Genomic DNA, 20,138 nt, shown 5'->3' with positions numbered 1-20,138 from the left:
TAACTCTCCCCACAGTACCCATGCTCTGGTGAGGAGAGCCACTAGGTAAACCCCTTTAGGATTTAATGATTTAAGCATGTGAAACACTTTTAGAGAAAGTGGCTCTAAATCTGATTGGTTCCCAACCTAATTCTGAAAGTCATTCTCTGCTTTCATAGTCAGCAAAGGTGGTTTCTACTTTCCTGATACATACATTTATTCAGTTGATCATTTATTCTTTCGCTCAGCAAATAGACTGCTCAGCTCTCACAGCTAATAAACTGTAGCGCCAAGGCAAGAGTTCAGGTAGCCTGTCTCCAGCTGGACTCACCCATCATGGTGGACTGTCTGTAGCCTCAGGTCTTCCTGCCTTCTCTCACACTTGGAGTTGTCAGAGATGGGTAGAATGCAGGCCACTGGAACCACATCATCATCATTCAGCAAGAGTCACGTTGATTCCCTCCAGCCATCTAGGCCCTTCCCACACCTACGGCAGATCTTGAGAGAGGCCATGGCCCAGCACTCTCCCAGAATGTACTGCCCAATGGAAATACAACACTAGCCATATATAGAGCATGAAAATTTCTAGTAGCCACATTTAAAATAATAAAAATAAATAGGTAAGATCATTTTAATGACAATTTACTTAATATAGTATATCTGAAATATCATTTCAAGATTTAAAAAATTATTGACATTCTGGTCAAGATAGAGGAGTAGGGAAATGCTGTGTTAGCCTCTTCTCACAACCACATCAGAATTACAACTAGACTGCAGAACAACCATTATTGAGAATCGCCTGAAGTCTAGCTGAACAGAAGACCTAGAACTAAGAATATACAGAAGAAGCTACCTCGAGACTGGTAGGAGGGGCAGACACTGCCTTTGAGGAGTGGTGCTTCTCAACCTGCATGTGGCAGTTGATAATCAGGAAGGACAGCTCAGCTATGGAAGTCCCCCTGGAGGAGTGAAGGTTCCAGTGCCTGGAAGAGAAGTGCCCATAATGACTGGCTGTGAGAACCAGTGGAGATTGTGGCTGAGTGAGGCAGAGAGTGGAACTCCTCTTAAAAGGTCTGCTCATGGACTTACTCATTGACAGACTCACTCACTCTGAGCTCCATTGCTGGGGCAGCAGCTTGAAAAGCATCAGGGACATACGGGGACGGACTGAGTTGTCTGGCTTCAGGAGAAGGCAGCTTCCTCCCATACAGAAGTGCTGGCAGAATCCCTTGTTTCTTTGTTGATTCCTCCTGCAACCCAGCGTGCATACACAGGTGGCTGCCATATCTGAGTCTCCATCAGCCTGGCTAACACTGGTCATCCCACCCTGGTGATTCTGTGAGATCCCACTCTCCCTAATTGTGAGCCCACCCAAGTTGCTTCCAGTGGCTTTTCCATACAAACGGCACGTCTTGGCTCATGCTGCAGATTTTCCTAAAATCTCTCAAAGGTTCACAAAACCCAAACAAGCAGCATCTGGCCTCAGCATGCCCCGTACCTCTTGCTTGGCAGCCATGCTGGCACTAGCAGCAGCCAGCCTCAGTTTGTGGCTTGGTCTCTTGGGGTACCTCTAAGCCCAGCATGGTGGTGGCCATCTACAGATTGCTTTATGGCTCATGCCAAGTGGCCCTGGGCAGGGCACAGGCTTTAGCTGAACTTGGCCCCTCCCAAGAGGTCCCGCTTCAGACTGAGTGGAGCAGCAGCTGGCCATCTCTGGGAATGCAGCATCAAGACTGGGCAGGCACCAGAGCCCTGCTAAAGCAAATCCTGCTCTGTAGGATCAGACATAGCAGCTCTACTTAATACATAGAAACAAACACAGGGAGGCAACCAAAATAGGGAGACAAAGAAACATGTCCCAAATGAAAGAACAGAACAAAGCTGGGTAGGAATCATTGCTGCAGCGAGGCAGCGTAGCTGAGAAGCATCCTATATTCCTCTGCTGTGTTAGGTGGACACAGAGCTAGGATGTTGGGCCTTGTGGATGGAGTACAGAAGTTACCTAGTTAGGAAGACCTTTTCTGCCCTCTGTTCATAGTAGACATCCTTTTCTAATCTAGAAGCTTCTGTTTATTCAAAGTGCCCCAAGATAGAATAATGTGGTCCTTTTGATTTCATGAGAATGGTTTCTGAGGCCGATATACCTCTTCATTATAGGCTTATGCTCTTTAATTTATTAACAACTATTTAGTGAGATCTAATGTGACATGAGCTATGCTGGCTTGGCAAAGAAGTTAAAATCAGTGTGTTCACATTTGATTAAAATGTATGCACAGTTTCAAGTGGATATTTTCAAAAATCTAATTTTATGCACAGAATTTAAAATAATGCAAATCACCCCACATTTTAAAAGTCTGTCAAGAGCCACCAAATTTCAAAGCTGGCAGGCTGACTGCATTTTAACAGTGTTTTGCCTGAGAAACAGATGCCCCACACTGCACTGGCAGAACTCTGTTGGAATACCTCTTGTTCCCTTCCACAGGGACTTCTGCAAATGGTTTTGATGACCACCGCATGGGCATTTTAGGACTACTTGGGTGTGAAATCTAAACTTTGCCCTGAAGATCTAGAGTTTCAGTCGAAATTTCAACTTTCATAGGTTTTAGGCCAATCTAGCCACACTGGCTTTGGAAATTTTTTATTTCCCCATATTCACTGTGGTTACAACTTAAAATACCTTTACATCTTATAACAGCCATGAAATATCTAACATGGATTGAACACCAGGAGCTCTTCTAATCCCCGCAATTCAATGAGGTATAGTACTATTCTTACCCCACTTTAAGGATGAAAAGCTAGAAACATAGAAGTTAGGTATCTCATCCAAGGTCACTTAGCAACTACATGGGGACCAGGAATCAAAACCAGGCAAGCTGGTGTAGACTTCCCATTCTCCTGCTGCCACAGTCCTCTGAGGCAAGCCTATCCTAGTATCCTTTCAATTAGACCTGAAGATTCCACCCCAAACCATCAGCTTTGGAAGAAATTAGACCTGGCAAATGATACAAAAAGACACAACAGCCACCCTGAAATACCCCAAAATGCAATCCCTGTCTTTTGTTACTATTGGAAAATTAGGCTTGCACTGTGTTAATTTCTAATTATGCAACTTCCCTTCATTGAACCTCAGTCCCAACCTCTAGGAGCTTAGTTCGAGTTTAGAGTAGGACCTACCATTTAGAAAGTGGTTACGGTAAGCTGGGACCACAGTGAGCAAGTCGTTATGTACATTCTCCTTCCCCCTCCCACCAGTCCTGCTGGTCGGTATTGGCAGCTCCAGTTGTGTCTTAGAGATGGCAGACGGTTTATTCAGACTCCCTACCCAGGGACTCTCTCCAGCTTAACTCAAGTCTCTTGAGCAGGAAAACTCAACTTTCAGGCTTTCATCTGATGAGGTAAAATTGATATAGTAAAATTGATGATAATAAAAATGATTTTTATATTCAGCATGTAACTGGTGCTGGCAAGGATTCCCCAAAACCTGAGGTTATAGATAAACAAATGCCAGCACTTATATCCCTGAGGACTTGACACCAGGTCGGGATCTGTGACCTAGCAGGTGATTGCAGACCTTTCCCCACTGCCCATGGCATAAAGGGCCTCTGCCCCACTAGATTCTCTTTAGCCTTTCAGAACTCTAGATTTCACCTCCATTCGAACTGATAGTTTAATTTAATAAGGACACAGTTAACAGCATTCAAAAGCCATAAATGAACATAGGGCCAGCCTGAATTTAAGAGTGCAGCAAAAAGCCAGCGCTCCCAACTTTAGTCATAACCTAAGGGTCATCTTGCTACGTGGACTAACAGAAGTCCCTGGTCTTCAGAGCCCAGAACCATGGGAAGCAGTGGACTCAGGAACCTCAGTGCTGTTCGGGTCTGGCAACCACACCTTAAATTTATTTCCAAATGGAAGCCTCAGCAGCCAAGGCAATTTGCTTCCAAATTTATGGTGTAGAAAATTTTTTTTGCTTGGGAACACGATGGTTTTTTACATACCTTCAACATTTATTTGTGAATCACAGGAATCTGATGAGTATTATTACTCGACACTTCAGTAGCTCCACAACACAAGATTCATTAGTTGTATCTTTTCAGAGTCTTGTACATTTTGGAAACAATACAAAATTGATTTACCAGAGCATGGATTAGAGATGTGTATATATATTTTTTTATTTTAAGTTCATGCTATTTCAGGAAAAACAACTGATTGATGCAGCGATTCTTTTCCAGAATAAAGCCCAGCTTTGGCTCAGGTCTTAATCCCTAGGAGTACAGAGCTTTAGCTCTTGGTTTCCCAAGAAAGCCCTCAGTGATGCTGCATAGCTGTGACTGCAGACTTGCTCTGTGAGGCTCCCACCCTGGGTTTCCAAGGCTTGTTTTGTACATGCTCCTTGTCCAGCCTGACAACTTCATTAAAGAACATTCATATTTGTAAACATACTGGCTTTTCTAAGAAAATGTGAAGTTTCCGTTCAGAACCTACAGCCTTGTACTGTGGGGCTGAACTACAGGGAGGGAGATAACCTATTTACATACTAAAAAGGTCAATGTTAGACAATCAGCATTTAGAGACAAATTTTCTGTTGCTTGCAACTGGAGCATAAGAATGTGTGAGAAGGCCACAATTTGCTGTCTCTATCTGTGTAGACAGCAGGCTTTGGTAAATATGCACGACATCTGTGCTGAGCAACCAGGGCAGCGATGGACGAGCTCCTTCACAGTTTAGAAGCTCTCTGATTACTATCGGGTATGTGAGTAGGTGACCATGCAAAGTGCAGGTTAGCTTCACCTACTAAAAACAGTAATTAATTTGATGTGGAAATATTTGCATAACAGCTTTTCAGGCTTCTTTGTGAAACAAATCATCATAATAGTCTTTAAATTATGTGACTACTGCTTACTTAAACTGCCATTTGCATTAGGAAAGATTAGACATTTTAGAGGGCTTAAAACGTTTTCTTTTGTGGTCTTTCTCTTCAAAGTCTTTCTAAAATATCAACAGCTTTATTTTGTTAATGTGTTGAAAGTATCTTAAAAGATGTTATAAGGGCATGAGTTTTCTCTAAAATCGCTATAATGTTTCTGCTTCTTACCCATTTGAATTTTCAAAGCAAAATAATAAAGGAATTGAGATCCATGGATCCACCTAAATGTTGGATATAACATAAAAGTGACATCACTCCTGAAGGTGGAACACTAGTTCAGAAGGGCTGGGAGAAGTATGGGGGAAAGGGAAGTCTTACTCCTCGGTGACAGTGGCCAAGCTTGGACAGGCAGCAGCCGTTGCTCTTCCTGCCATAGAACCACAGCACATTCAGAGCTTTTGCTCCAGAAAGAGAGCACCCATTGAAGAGTGCCTGTGCCAGGGCAGTCATATCTCAGCTGTGGCTGCTTTCCGCAAGTCCCAGTGAGGTCACTGGCGCTTGCTGGGAGCTATAGCGGCAGCTGCCTCCCAGGTTCCCATGGGGATCCTATGCTGCATTCCACGTTTAGTGTCCCCCAGGGGACCTGTGAGGCCAGATGTGGACCTGAGCCTGTTCCTTTGGAGGCGTGTGAAGTGGCTTCCAGGATGAAATCATTCTCTATGTACGTGCACGTCCCAGGTGGTTCTATGTGCCCAGTCACTTAATAGCTCCATTCAGCGAGGCTCTCTCTGTGCTTCCTCTGACTCCTGATTTAGGGAGAGAGAAGCCAGGACAGTGATAAAATTGCTCTTCTTTGGCATCGAATAGCGTGTCATAAAGATTATTCAAATTTGCTTAGCAAATAGCCACAGTCTTCGGGGCTTTATGTAACAGCCAGTTTTCATAACCATTGTTTTGAAACAGAACAGTGGTATTGGTTGTGCTCGGAGACTCCTAGCAATGATGATGTGTGACCAGAAGACCAAGGTTTCCACTGTGTCTGCACTGTACCTAACCTGACTCTGGACCTCTGTAATGACGGGCTGACCTAGATGATGCTCCCTGATTCATAAAATCAGCGCTTCTCTCCCCTGCCTCTCTTTCAGAATACGCCGCTGAGCAGACACAGCACGCTCTGCACCAGTCGGTCTTCATGTCATCCTTGTCGGCCCACCCTTTCCGAGACCTTCCTCTCGGCAGGGAGCAGCACTGCAAGCTGCTTCCAGGTGTAGCTGACATCCAGGCAGGCGAGGTGGCCCGATGGACAGTGGATGAGGTGAGCAGAGCTGCTATGGGGCCCTGGGAAAGAATGCACTCAACTGCTGAAAATCTCTCTTAGGCACTGAATCCAGTGTATCACATTTAAGATCCACATTTGAGAGAAAAGGCAGGCATGGTTTTGAGGAAATTAAGGAAGTCCAGTTATTTTGCCCTCCTCTCCCCATCCCTGTGCTCCATGGCCATTGGTCCTGGGTTCATTTAGGCAGAGGGGCCAAGCCTCTAGTCCCACATCACAGACCGAATTTGAGGACATACAGATGTATAAACATATCAGCCTTGCATCCCGTCAGCTCCTGTCCTAAGCAGCATCTTCTCTGGGAGGGCACCTGCCCACAGGGCATTCTGTGTCCTCACGGGCTTTGCCCAGTGACCACCTGATCTTGTGTTCTCACTGCAGAGCAGCTCTGTGCTGCCCGTTTGTTCACCCAAAGTCACAGATGATCTTATGTTTATTTTATGTCAACCTTATGTATATTTTTAAAATGAATTAGGTCACGATATGTACAAGATGCTGTACAGAGGGAAAATAGATCCGATTTTAATATAAACCCGCCTTACGATATTGGTTTCTATTAAGGATCAGGTTAAGTTCCATATTTAAAACAATTTTCTTTTAAGGAAGATGTCTGACTGACATCCCTTTGACAAATGTATCGTTTTCACTAGTCAGGTCTTAATTATTTTTTTAAATGGAGGCAAACTCTGGGTCACTCCAAGGAGTTAAATTAGAAACAGAATGTTCATTGAGTACTTACTGCAGTCAGCTTAACTTCATCTTGATTTAGGCCTTCCTTGCCAGCCTTGGACAAGGAGCAGGTTTTGGGAAGGCCACTGGAGGCTGGAGGTTTGGAGCGAAGCCTGATCCCTCCTCCTTCTCCTGGGCAATTCACGGAATCTGTCTGGCGGACTCCCATTGCCCTGCATGTCTGTGCATGGAGCAGAGGGGCCAACACCTTTTCCCCAGCACACCCTGCATGCCCACCTCTCCTTCCACTCCTTCTGGAGGGCTGCAATGGTCCTAGTTTTAGAGAATTGACTGAATGTGTCAGGAGCTGGCTGGCTGTTTGAGGGAATGACTAAATGTGATCCTGCCCCCTCAAGAGTATGCAGAGTCTGCCCCTTGCCCCCTGGTCATAAATTTTTGCCAGTTTATAATGCATGCACCAGCTTCATGACCAAGCCGACTGAATTAAAACCTATCATATCTATCATCAAATTATGTCTAGTTTTGCCCTTAAAACAACACTGCACATGATGGGGAGTTTGACTGAGAAAACAATGGCAAGTCATTCATTCCTGATTTTCAAGCCATTCATCTGAAGTTCTACCTTTTTTTAAGACTGACAGTGGCTCTTCTTCCTTCGCTTGTTCCTGTGCTCTTAGCCCCTCGAATCATCACTCTTCTGCTCTGAAAGATGTCCTAGGGAGAGAAGCCGCCTGGATCCAGCCCTAGCCTTCCGTGTGTGTGCAGAGCAACTGTGTCCTGAGAATGAGTAAACACGGTAGAGAAGGGAGAATTCTGGGTGTGTCTCCGCCCAACTTAAAACAATCCCTGGCTTCCCAGTAACATCCTTGTTGTGTCGCCGAGACCCGCATGGACTATCCTTGCCTGACTTTCCAGTCCTACTTTCCACCCCACCCCACGTGGTCCTTCCACTCTGGCTTACAGAATATTGTCCCTCCTCAGTCCCTGCATGTTATCCTCATACTTACACAGTTGCTACCACTGCGTCGAGTACCCCCTCCCATTATGCCTGCTGCTACCCCCAGCCATCAGCTCAGTGCTCACCTCCTGCAGCAGCCTCTGGGCTGGGTCAGACATCCTGTCTCTGCTCCCATTTCATCTGAGCGTCTTCTGTCACTGCGCCTACACTCACATGTCCAACCTGTGACCAGGTGAGGAAAAACCTTATTTCACTCACTTGGAGTGTATCTTGAGAACCTCTCACTATACCTGGCACTTAGGAGATAACACAGGAAATGTTTGTTGAATGACAAGGGCATTGTGAGGTGGATTTTGAAACCAAAGTGGAATATATCTAAGCAGAGAAGAGAAGGGAAGCCATTCCAGTTTTCAGTTCGCAAGAGAAGGGAACAGGAGGTTGCAAGGAAGTGAGTATGACGTATGCAGGGATGGCAGATATACAATGTGTGCTTTATTAATATTAATAATGATGGCAAATAATATTAATATAATGAAAACAAGGTAAGTAGTCTTATTCGCCCATTTTACAGATAGGAAAATTGAGGCACCAGAGACTAAGTAACTTTTAAGGCTGCAGAGTGAGATCCAGGTCCTGAGCCCACCACACACACTGTGGACCTGGGCACAGGGAAAAGTGATCTGGGATGGAGATGGGCCAGGTCTGCTAGTCAGTGGGCAGAATGAGCCATCTTAGATTCTTATGCAGAAAGTCACTTTGTGAAGATGTGCTTGAAGGAGATGAGAATGGCAAAGATCTGCAGAAAGAGCTGAGTGAGAGGAGGCCGAGGAAGGGGAGACAACCAGAAGCTACCACCATGCTCCTGATGTGGGGTAACTGGGTGCTGGACTGGGTGATGCCATGAGAAGAACCACCCAAATTCAGTAGACATTTAAAGGCAAAAGCTACAGTGCAGGGAAATAGATGAGATAGAGAGATGAGGAAGTGGGTTGAGCCAAATGTGATTCCATGCAGAGTCTCAACACTACACAGTTTAGAACCTATTTAGGATAATAATGTGTGAGAGCTATGGCCCCAGGGTTCACCTGAAGGAATAGAGAAATAGTGGTGCTGTTGAAAGAAATAAAACTTTGGGGAAAGGATCCAGTTTGGGGGCAGGAGGATAAGGTGATGAATTTAATAAGGGACATTCTGAGTTAGTGATCCCTGTGGATTACATCAGTGGGTATGGAACAACTATTCCAGTCGGCGGAAATACAAGACGGGTGAGCGCTCACCAAGGAGGTGATCATCCAGGGGGAGCTGCAAGGATGGAGGCCAGTGGACCTAGATTAGAAAGTGCAGGAAGAAGGGGCCGGAAAGAGCACTCTGAAGAGAAGACAGGTGGGGAGTCCATGAAAGGAAAGTGTGGAGGAGAGGCAGGAGTGTTCGATGTGGCAGGCAGGCAGGCAGGCAGGCAGACATCCAGTCAGGGTTCCTGGATGGGGCTGTGGAGTTGGGCTTCCGGGGATCTGGAAAAATTCTGTGCAGCATGTGTGTTTCTGTTTCTTAAGGGGACAGCCAGAGCTTTTATTAACTTCTCAAGGAGGGAGCATCATCTAAAACGAATAGGAACCACTGCTTTAGGAGCATTAAGTAATGAATAGGAGATTTGCTGGGGGCCTCTGATCTGACAGGTTTCAAGTCTGGCACTGAATACAAGTGACAGATTGGAGGGTGAGTAAATCAAAGTAGCTGGTCCAAAGGTGAGTCTCACTAGCACAGAGAAGGTCTCAAAAGGAAGAGACTCACAGTGGAGGAGATGCCATCAGGGATTACGAGGAAGGAGAGATCACTCTCCCTGGTTCCCTGTAATGGGCACACATGGAATTCTAGCCTTTATCTCTAGAAGAGCCCTCAGAGATTTTCTAGATTAAAAATCAAACAACAGTAAGAGAAGCCGTCTTCATAAAGTGCTCCTGCTTGTAATGCTTCCTTAACTGTGGTTTCCCTCGGGGGTGCATTCCAGAGAAAACAGTTTGGGTTAGTCCCTAATTTTAGTGTATCTTAGTTTTGATATCTCCCGAACAATATGCTCTCATGGAAAAGGACCACATCCTAAATTTAGAGTGTCAGTATCCTCACACTCTGTAGCACATTTCCTGGCACCAAACTAGGTCCTCAACTAGAATCTTTGATGGGTTGAAAGTATGGGCTTTGTGATAGTTCTTCTGTGTGCATCTTTGAAAATAAAGCAGCCCTCAGACGGGAGTTCACTTAGAGGGCATTCCAGTGAGTACCAGCAACAGAGTTTACCACTGTTATATACACCACATTTAAAATGGTGAGCACGGCAGTGAGAATTTGAAAAGGCAGCTCAGGGGAGCAGGAGCTGGGGTGGGGGCACAGTATTCTTTTGTGCTTTCTTCCCATTGGGCATATTGGAAGGGAATCTCATAAGACAAGGACAGGGTGTGTTGAAAATAGACTTGTGCACCCTGTGTTAAGGGCCATTCAGTAAGACTTGAGGTAGGTGGGTGGCTGTCTGTGGCAGAAAATGAAGCACAAGAACATTCCTTTTTGTCTGCCATCCCGGCCTGGGAGGAAGACCTTCGCTCCACATTGTCTCACCTGTGAAGAGAAGCCAAGCGAGCAGGGCCTTCAGAAATCCCCCAGAGCACGGGAGCTGGCTTTTAACTCCTTGGTCACTGTGGCCGTTTCTACTAGAGAAGTGTCTGTCAAAGCTCAGGAGGGCCGTAAAGTCAACTTAGCAGTTCTGAAACAAAAGACAAGATTAGATGAAAGGACATAATTGGAGGAAAGGTTATTGTCTATGAAACCTTTGTCAGAAGTGGGTGGATGTGTGCACACTCAAATTATGGTCAGTGTGAAGTGTGTGATTTCTTACTCTGGATAATGGAAATACTCTACATAAGAGTATAGATATTCGAAAGTAGGGATTCAAATATTTTTATAGCTTTTTATATCCTTATGGCAAAATCTCGCCCAGAGTAGTTGATTGACAAATGTGTGAGTGAGTAGATGAATGGGAAGTGAATTTTGTGCACATGTCCATGGGCACATGAGGTCTGGATATGACACGTATGCACACTGCAGCCACAAGTGTGACCCAGGTATGTTTCATGCACATACGGGTACTTGTATTTCTTATTTTCAAAAATGCTTTTTAAAGCAGCACATATAAATCTCACCCGCCTCAACTAAGTGCTCCCTAAATGTCCATTAACTTTAAGGGATGGCAGTCACTTTAAAAGCAGTCTACACAGGAGGGAGTGTTTTGAAAAATTCAGGGTATTGCTAAATAAGCATAGCAGCCTTCTACCACCAGGCCCTTAAAAAAGGGCAAATAACAATCTCTGCTGTTAACAAATGAGACCAGGGCTGGAAACATAGTCCCCAGTGGACTTTGAGGCTGTACAGTCAGGCATATAGCTACAGGCTCAGCAAAACAGAAAACACCACCATTTGGAAAGATTTAAGGGAGCAGCAGCCCCACTGAAGAAAACAAGGCCTGCTGAGCTCCAAGAGGATGCCAGGAAAAGTAGGTCGCTGGGGGAAGCAAGTTGGGTAAAGTAATGGGCTCATCTAAGAGCCTGCACAGTGTCATCTTTCTTAGTCTTTCCAAACTGCTGTGTCATTCCTGGAATTAACTTATTCCGTGTCCTTCCAAAACAAAGCTGGGGCTTTAGCCGAGGGACACTGTTCTCCAGAGAACTCGGGGAACCACCTGCATGTCAGCCTTCATACCAGTTGTGCTTCCCAGAGCCAAGGCCAAGGTTGCCCACCCCCAGGCTCCAACGGAGCCACCATTACCTCAGAAAAGCAGATGCGTCCACACAGCCACCTTGAGTGGAGGCGAACAGGTGGTAGTTTGCTCTTTCATAGAGTTTGCTCACACTTATCTGCACAGTTCTCCACATTTACCGCACACCTGAAGAAAACAAGGTTTTACACGGGGAGAATGAGAGGGAAACTTTCTGATGCTATTCTGTGGTATGTTAAAGCTCACTACTTTTACATTTGGAAAATTTGTAACAAAATGGGTTTCCATTAAAGCTCAAAACATAATTTCTTCTTAGAGGGAAATAAATACTAACAATACTGATTAATGATACTGAATAATGATCGAGGCCTTTGGATATTTTAAAATTCTGGCCAGAAAATCTGCCTCAATAGATTGTCTTTTATTTGGAAAAAGAAAAACAGATCGAATAGAAGCAGAATCTCTTTCCAAAAAGACTGAGGAATTCAGACACATGGTATTGCAAACTAGATGTCGCTGCCCTCCTATGCGCCCTCCACTTCCCATCTGAGGAGGACAGAATAAAGGACAGCAGAAGGCAGGACGGATAGGCTGTGCTGGCACCAAGCTCAGGGCCATCGTGGCAGCACTGGTCTGTTTACTCTTTGATTTAACACATTATTTGCTCTCATGAAAAATGCAAGATACCTCTGACATAGACAATGATTCCTTGGCTAATAGTATTAAGAAGGGGTAATGTGATTCTTTTTTTTCATTTGCCCAGAAAAGGATATTTTAACCTATGCAAACCATCAAGGCAACGTACAACCCTTGTGCTGTGAGCAGAAATTCCTGGTGTGTGCACTTAAGGAGGCCATCATCTCCCAAGCACATCACTTTGCCTGTGGGGGAACCAGGGGCCCTATTGCTAGCATGGCATCCCCCCGAGAGCTAATGCTTGAGGTACAACAACAACATGTATGTCTTCAGCTAATTCTTAGTCCCTCTTCTCTACTTTTAGTTTCCCTACTATGACATTCATTTCCTCTTCCTATGAAAGAGCCATCCCAAAAGAACCTTCCTTTAGAGCAGTGGCTCTTAACCAGGGCGATGTCGGCAACATTTGGACACATTTTCTGTTGTCACAAGGAGAGCTGGGTGCTACTGGCACCTAGCGGGTAGAGGCCAGGGATGCTGCTAAACGTCCTGCAGTACTCAGGGCCCTACGGCAAGGAAAGATCAGGCCCAGCACTGGGCTGGTGCTGGGGTTCAGAAACCTACCCCAGAGCATTCTTCCTGGACTTGGCTTTGATTCCTTCTGCCTCTCACCCAGCCTGTGGGCAGATCTCAGGGTTTTACCTTGCAGTACCTCCCGCCTCCAGCTCTTTGCCTGCTGCTATGCAGCTGGTCCTGCAGCGCCCCCCACAGGATGGCTGTAGATACCTCCCAGCTGCCACCCTGTCCAGCGCATCCACACACTGCCAGGCCTCTCTTAGGCTCTCTCACACTCTGGCCTCAGCCCTAACTGCACATTAGAATCAACTGGAGAATCTAAAACTACATGTCCAGCACCCGGCCAGGAATAATCTCTGTGGCCTGCACCTGGCCTTCATTCGTTTTAAAGCTCTCCAGGTGGTTCCAAGGTATAGGCAGGGTGGAGAACCATCGCTCCAGGGCTCCCTAAGACCTGCTGATAGAAGTGCAAATACTCACCTGGAGACCATAGCCCTCCTCTCCTGCCTTTCCCACCTCTCTCTTTCTGTTCCACAGCGTTAGCCAAACTGGACCCCACTGTTGACGTCCCGCTTGTGGCCCTGCATCTGTACGGCTCTGTGATGATAGGTCTTCCCTACCCCGCCTACCCAAATCTCCCTCGTGGAAACACTGCACAGCCTGCAGTGCCCTTCTCGGCCACCACCTCCCTCATGGTGCTTTTCCTGAGTTCCCATCCATGATACCCTGTGTCCCTTCTGGAAGCCTGTAGCCTAAACCCCTCTCTTCTGGAATTTAGCATATTGGACTCTGCATATGGTGATTAGTAAGCTATGAATCTTTTACTCGCCATTTTCCCTCTATCTTCCCACTACTAATCTAACTTTAAACTTAGTGAAAGTTCAGACTTGACCTGCTCACAGGCCCAGCCTTCCCAGCACCCAGCAGAGGCTTCACATGTCGCCGTAGGCCAGACGAGCAGCCTGGGGAATGAAGGGACTACACCCACCTCTCGGTATCCCAGGCCCCAGAAACACTCTGTAAGCCCTGCCATCACCTGCCCCAGTGACCATGTGTCTGTGACTTGGCCATCAGTATTACAAGGCTTTCCATACTTCCCTGAAAATGCCAAGCACACATTCCATGTTTCCCATTTGGCTAGGAAAGAGAAAACTGTATTAACTCAGCAACAGACTTGGCTCCTGGGTGCCAGGACCACTGGAGCCCTGGCCTCTCCGCTGCAGTGTTGGGAACTGTAAGGGTGAGGCATGCTGATGCCTCCCAGGTGCCCCAGGGCTTGAAGATGCCATTGTCTGGTGGCGTGATGACATGACTACTTTGGAAGGATTTTATTTTATTTTTTAATTCTCATCGTCTCACACTTTAGCAGGATGATTGTAAATGACTCATAATAAAATATACTTGCAGCATCAGAGGTGAGTAAAGCAGACACCAACATGCTGATTGCCCCTAAAAAGACATTCTGAAATCTTCATATTAGACAGACTAAACAGCTGTGAGCCGACGGGACAGAGTTCTAGGGCGCTCCCACGGGTGTTGGCCCTGGCTACTCTGTAAGCTGGAAATCAGCCAACCCTGTGCTGTTCTCTTCTGCAAAGTCGGGGGGAGGGACCAACATCTGCCAACATCTCCCAGAGCTCCTACAGTGAGACGGTACTCCCAGAGCTTTGCCTGTGAAACACATTGATAGAAGGCCCTGTGCTCCCTGGCCTTCTCATGGGCCCTCCCCATGAGACACAGGAGAGAAGGCTGAGTGCCCATGATCCAGCCCATACAAGAGGCAGAGAGACAAAAAGAAAACCAAAAAATCTCAGCAAGACAGTTCCTCCTAGGAATATCTCCTCTCAGGATTCATTTGCTGTTGCTTTCAGGCTTGCCTTTCGCCCCGTGCTACAGCAGAGCCAGAACTTGCCAGAAGTGGCCAGAACCCAGTTGTCATTCTGGTTGTTGGGAGTCTACACTTCATTACATTTTTTCAGTCAGCTCCCCAAGAGTAGCACTTGGGAGCACTCAGTGGCTTCCTGAGCGTATAGCCAGATCTTTGCCTGATCTCTTATTAAAAGGAATCTGGAGCATATGTGGATGAAAAGGGAGGAAAAAAGTAAGGGTGGAAAATTGAGCCAAAGAGACTGATTAATAAGTAAGTTATTAAGCCTCTTTGAGCTTCAGCTTCGTAGTCAATTACGTGGGAATTCACTACACATAGATTTCTCTCTCTTTTTTTAAGCATTTTATTTTATTATTAGTTTCAGGTATACGGAACATTGATTTGACATTTATATAGTTTATGAAACAATTCCCCTGATTACTCTATCACCCATGGCACATAGATTTCTTGAGCTCCTGTTGTTGGCCTGCCACCAGGTAAGGAATTGGAGACTCAGATGAGTGAAACGGGAACGAGCCCTTGGGTCTGTTGAAAGGGCAGGTGGACGTGTCCCCATCTCTGACGGTCACTGTGATAACTGCCATGCACAGGCCACTACCCCCTGCCCTCTCCAATCCCACAGGGTAGATGGGAGGATCAGATGAGAAAAGGTTCTAGAATGCCAGAGCTCCACACAGATGGAGACTGTCATTGTCATCATGTAGGTCAGCCTGGAAATAAGACTCGAAAAGATACTGGGGGCTGATCTAATTTCTGAGCTGGCAAATACTAATGTGACTTGATAGTTACTATTTAAATCCCAAGCGTCTGAGGGCTTTGAAGTATATTTTAGTCCCATGTTGAATTAGTACAACCCAAGAAATTATTTCAGGTGCGTGTTTTAAATCTGGCTTTCATCTTGCCCTTTAGGTGGCTGAGTTTGTACAGTCTCTGCTGGGCTGTGAAGAGCATGCCAAGTGCTTCAAGACGGAGGTAAGAAATATATATATGTTTCTATACTTGTAGATCCAGAAAGGCTTTGTTTTCATTTACTTAAGTGTAAGTGTAAAGGCTTTGTTTCCATTTACTTAAGTTTGGGGAGGCAAGAGAAAAGGGTCCAAGCAGGAAAGAGCCCAGCAATACAGGGAGCACAGCGGGGCCAGCCTCTGCTGGGGCTCACTTCTGTTTTCTCTGCTCTGGCACAGAGTGCTGTAGTGCTTGGCTCATAGAACATGCTCAAGAAATAGACTATTCGAATATATTAATTAATACTCATAGATATCATGAAGCCTCTGCACTGCAACCTCAGGCTACATTGGGGGCAGCGAGGAACCCCATCGTGGGCCGGCCTCCAGGAGGGGAAGGGAGTTGCCTCTTCCAGTGAAAATGGGACCATTCTGTGTACCCCACTCTACAGTGGTTTCAGAAGGAGTGCTGAGTGGCCACACAGTCCTTCTGCAGGGTTTCTGCTTCCTGCTTCCTCTCAGTTAGAGAGATATACCTGACTGCTTCACATTTGTCCTAGAATTAGCATCCATAGCTCTAGGGGCCCCAGAAGAGACTAGACCAGCTACAGAATAATGCAGACAAGGATAGTTACTGTTTACCTGGGGCTTGCCACATGCCAAGCCCCTGTACAGTCAGCCTTGGGCCCTCACAACTCTACAGGGCAGTTTACCAATGAAGAAGCTAAGGCCTCAGGAGGAAAGGGCAGTTGGATTCCGGCCCGCAGCCATCTGATTCCAGAGCTTCCATCATTGCTCTAGAACTCTCCAAGAAAACTACTCCAGGATGCAGTACATACTCTCCCTCTCTAGAGGTCAGGGCACACGTGGTTCAGGGGAAGTACTCTTTGAGTTTGGGGTCTTGGACCCCTCAGAGTCAGGCCAGCCCTGTATTTCCAGGAAACTCGGCATCAGGGTAACTATGGTGGCAGTCTGGGTAGCTGCCAGTGGAAATCTAGGGTTCTGCTGATTCTGCCTGAGCCCAGCACAGCCTGGGCATAGTTGGCCCAGCCTCACACAGACAGACCATTCTCTGCATGTAACACCCAAGACCCACCTCATCCACATGTTTCTTTGCAGATCAGGTTGCTCAAGCTTGGCACTTATGACCAGCAATGTCACCACGGGCACATCGCTTAACCTCTCTTATCCCTCCTCTATAAACACAGAGTTCTGTGAGCGGACCTTAATGATTAGGATTAGTGTGTTTGCAGTACCTAGACCGACTCTTGTCCCAGAGAAGGGGCTTAATAAATGGCAGCAATATAGAGCAGAGGTTCTCCTCTGGAGGCCAACAAGCCCTCCATGCAATCCCAGGATCGTCTCTTAAAAGCTGTATGACCTTGGGCAAGTCGTTAGGCTTATAACTGTAGTTTCCTCATACACTTTATGGGATCGTTGGGAAGATGAAACACATAGAAGAGGTTAGAGAATGGCTTCATAAACATTAACTGTTATCATCGTCACCATCACCACCATCACTACCTTATCCTTTGGACATTTGGCTCTTTGGCCAGTGGGTTTTGCCTGGAAATGCTGGAGCTGAACCCAGGTTAGGGTATGGATATAGGGAGCTTCTCTCCTCTGTTATGGGAAATAGGCTTTTTACCCCATGGGAATGGTATTCCATTCTCTAAATGGATAATCCTTCATCAGGCAATATATCATAAATACACAGGAACCTTTTTAAAACTTTCTAAAAACTTTAACTCCCCCACCCAATGTCCCCCCAGTGATCCCTCCTTCCTCAGCGAGACATTAATACTGAGGTTTGCATCAGTAATTAAAAAGGGTTAGAACCACAGAGCTAGGTTCATGGAAGGCTGTTACCATAGAAAACCCTTTCATTCTATCCTTTTGGGTCTGGAACCAGGACTCATTCTGAGCCAGTCTGTGTAAATACGTGAGGTGTGGGTATAGGACACACCCACAGTCCCTGGGGTTCAACCTCTGAGACACAGTGGCGTCTCCAGGAGCTGTGGAGAAACGACCTGCACTGTGGCCACTCACCATCATGTGAATCTCAGGAAAGTTGTTACATCTCAGACCGCAGTATGTTTTAAAAGTTAATAAATAAAGTTTTTATTTTACATTTCTGTTTATAATGGCATTTATCATGGGAAAAAAAAAAGAGAGAGAGAGAGAATACAGGAAAGTTAAAAGGAAAAAATAAAAACAAAACTACTATGCCACCAGCCACAGATAACTTCCTTTAACATTTGGTACAAAGATTTCAAATAGTTTAGCTATGTCTATGTCTGTGTATATGTGCAGTCATGCATATTTAATTTTGCACACTAAAACCAAGATCTTTCTATATCATATCATGTTTTGTTGCTTAACGCTTCATGAAAAAATTCCCAAATCATTGTTTCATTGAGAGACATGAATTTGGGTACCTGCCGAGCACCCCATCCGAGGTGAGACCATAGTTTATTTACTTCTTCTATTTTGGGAATGCTAGGTTGTTTTCAGTATTTCACCATTATAAATAACACTAGAGTGCACTCACTGCACATTGTGCTCTTGGGAAAAATTCCTGGAGATTTACTTGGTGGATGAAAGTAGGTTATTTTTAAGGCTCTTGATACAAATTCAGGCCAGGATATTTAAAACATAACAGTAGAAATTTAGCCTGGGGGCAGTTAGTGTATATTGAATTCATATTTAACAGAGTGAACACCTTTTTAATTTAACTTAGCTTCGGGGTCCTGGGGGAAAGTGGAGTTGAACAATGGTTGGGACTAAGGCTTGTGAGGGATGCCATCATTCTCCGCTGTCACCGAGCTCTGCAGGGAGCCCATCTCAGGTTCAGTGTCACAGAGAGTAAACAGGCTTTAATAGCTTTTACTTTTATTTGTGTTTATTTACATGCAGCAGATTGATGGCAAAGCCTTCCTGCTTCTGACACAGACGGACATCGTCAAGGTGATGAAGATCAAACTGGGCCCAGCACTGAAGATATATAATTCTATCCTCATGTTCAGGAATTCCCAGGACTTCACTGAAGAAGATCCTGTCTCAGGCCAAGAAGCCAGGGGCTAAACACACCACCTGAGCTGCTGCCACACTGGGACCTTGTTCTTTTAGCAATAAAGTTGGCCCACATTTGATTTTAATGTCCCCAGGGTCATATCCCTATTTAATCTAGACTTCTTATATGGTTGTGATTTATACGTTTAGAGGATTTTGATGACTGGTCCAGTGCCAACGACGCAGAGGCCCAGGCACACGTATAGTCTGTGAATATTTTTATCTTCAGTGGGGTCCTTTCAGCTCTGATGTGTTGCCACAAACAGACCAAAGAAGCCCACACATACACCTCTGTTCTTCCTCTCACCATAAAAGAAGCCATTTCTCATTTTGAAAGCATAAAACTCTCAAGTGGTAAAATATTAGAAAAACAGAATCCATAAATACAGTGTTAACATTTTTACCAGAACATCTGAGCTCAGCTCAGATTTGCCGTCGGGGTGCAGTGCGTCTAAGAGACAGAGGCCCGATACTTTAAAAAGATTTCATGTGAGATTTTTGTGTACTTTACTCAGGAAAGTATGAATCCTTAAAAAATAATAATAATAAGCACATGTTTTTATGATTCATTAATTCTCCTTTTGGTTCCATTAACCATTTCTTGGTTGTGCTCCCAAGGCTCCCTGGAGTGTGCTCAGGAGTAGCACGAGTACAGTCAGCCTGGGCATTTCGCAGAGGCTGGTAGGACCCTCCCGAGGCCCCTCCACCAGCAGCGCCCTAAGGCTAGGCTGTCTGTGGACCCCAGGGAGACCTCGTCCTGATGCTGGCATTGGCTAGTGGGCCAGACGCCCCCCTGCAGTATCCTCTTTGAGGATGCCTCAGGAGAACTGATTTGTCCTGTGGCCCGTCTGAGTGTGTGGTAGGGGCTCTGGCACATCTGGGCCTGGGATATATCTTTACTGAGACACGCCATTAAAAGGGAAGATCTCTAGGGAGTTGGGTATCTGTTACTTGTTTGAACAATTCTGATTTTTTATCAGACCTTGTTTGTCTTGTATAAGTGACCATATCTGAGATTTACGTTTATGGAGTCAGTCCCACAGTTTTAAAGATAAGCACCTGTTCTCTGACACACACACACACACACACACACACACACACACACACACACACACACACACATACACACACACACACACACACAGTAAGAGCTACAATGAAATGCTTCCATGGATGATAGAGCACCATCATTTTTTTTAGTAGGGAAAGAGATAAAAGAGACTCAGGCCTGACCATACTCATTTGCTTCATTAAGAATCTTATGGTTCAAGAAAATTGATTCTGTTTGGAGAGTTTCTCAAACTTTAGATCGCTGAAGAAAAAAGTTCTCTAAGGGATGTGCATATATTACATTTCTTTAGATCCTTACCTAAATGGAATTTTAATATATTATTGGTTGATATAAATTTTTGTTTCTGTAGAGTTTTGT

The 20,138-nt window shown here is 45.5% G+C and overlaps 1 protein-coding gene across 2 annotated transcripts in view; it reads left to right on the top strand.

Moving 5' to 3' along the window:
* L3MBTL4 (L3MBTL histone methyl-lysine binding protein 4) overlaps positions 1-18,786 on the top strand; it is a 285,078-nt gene extending 266,292 nt beyond the window's left edge. The window contains exons 17-19 of one of the 2 annotated variants that reach the window (XR_005649230.1): positions 5,992-6,161; positions 15,603-15,665; positions 18,554-18,786. Coding sequence is in view for 1 of the 2 variants with exons in the window: in XM_039845772.1 (XP_039701706.1) it covers positions 5,992-6,161; positions 15,603-15,665; positions 18,554-18,721 (401 nt within the window). In the remaining variant the exon portion in view is untranslated. The remainder of the gene's footprint in view (positions 1-5,991; positions 6,162-15,602; positions 15,666-18,553) is intronic. The other variant, XM_039845772.1, reaches the window with a different exon arrangement.
* Positions 18,787-20,138: the final 1,352 nt, after the last annotated feature.

The sequence above is a fragment of the Pteropus medius genome, unplaced genomic scaffold (genome assembly GCF_902729225.1).
Source record: "Pteropus medius unplaced genomic scaffold, Ma_sr-lr_union100, whole genome shotgun sequence".
Taxonomy (NCBI): Eukaryota; Metazoa; Chordata; class Mammalia; order Chiroptera; family Pteropodidae; genus Pteropus; species Pteropus medius.
This window is presented reverse-complemented; position numbering and strand designations above follow the sequence as displayed.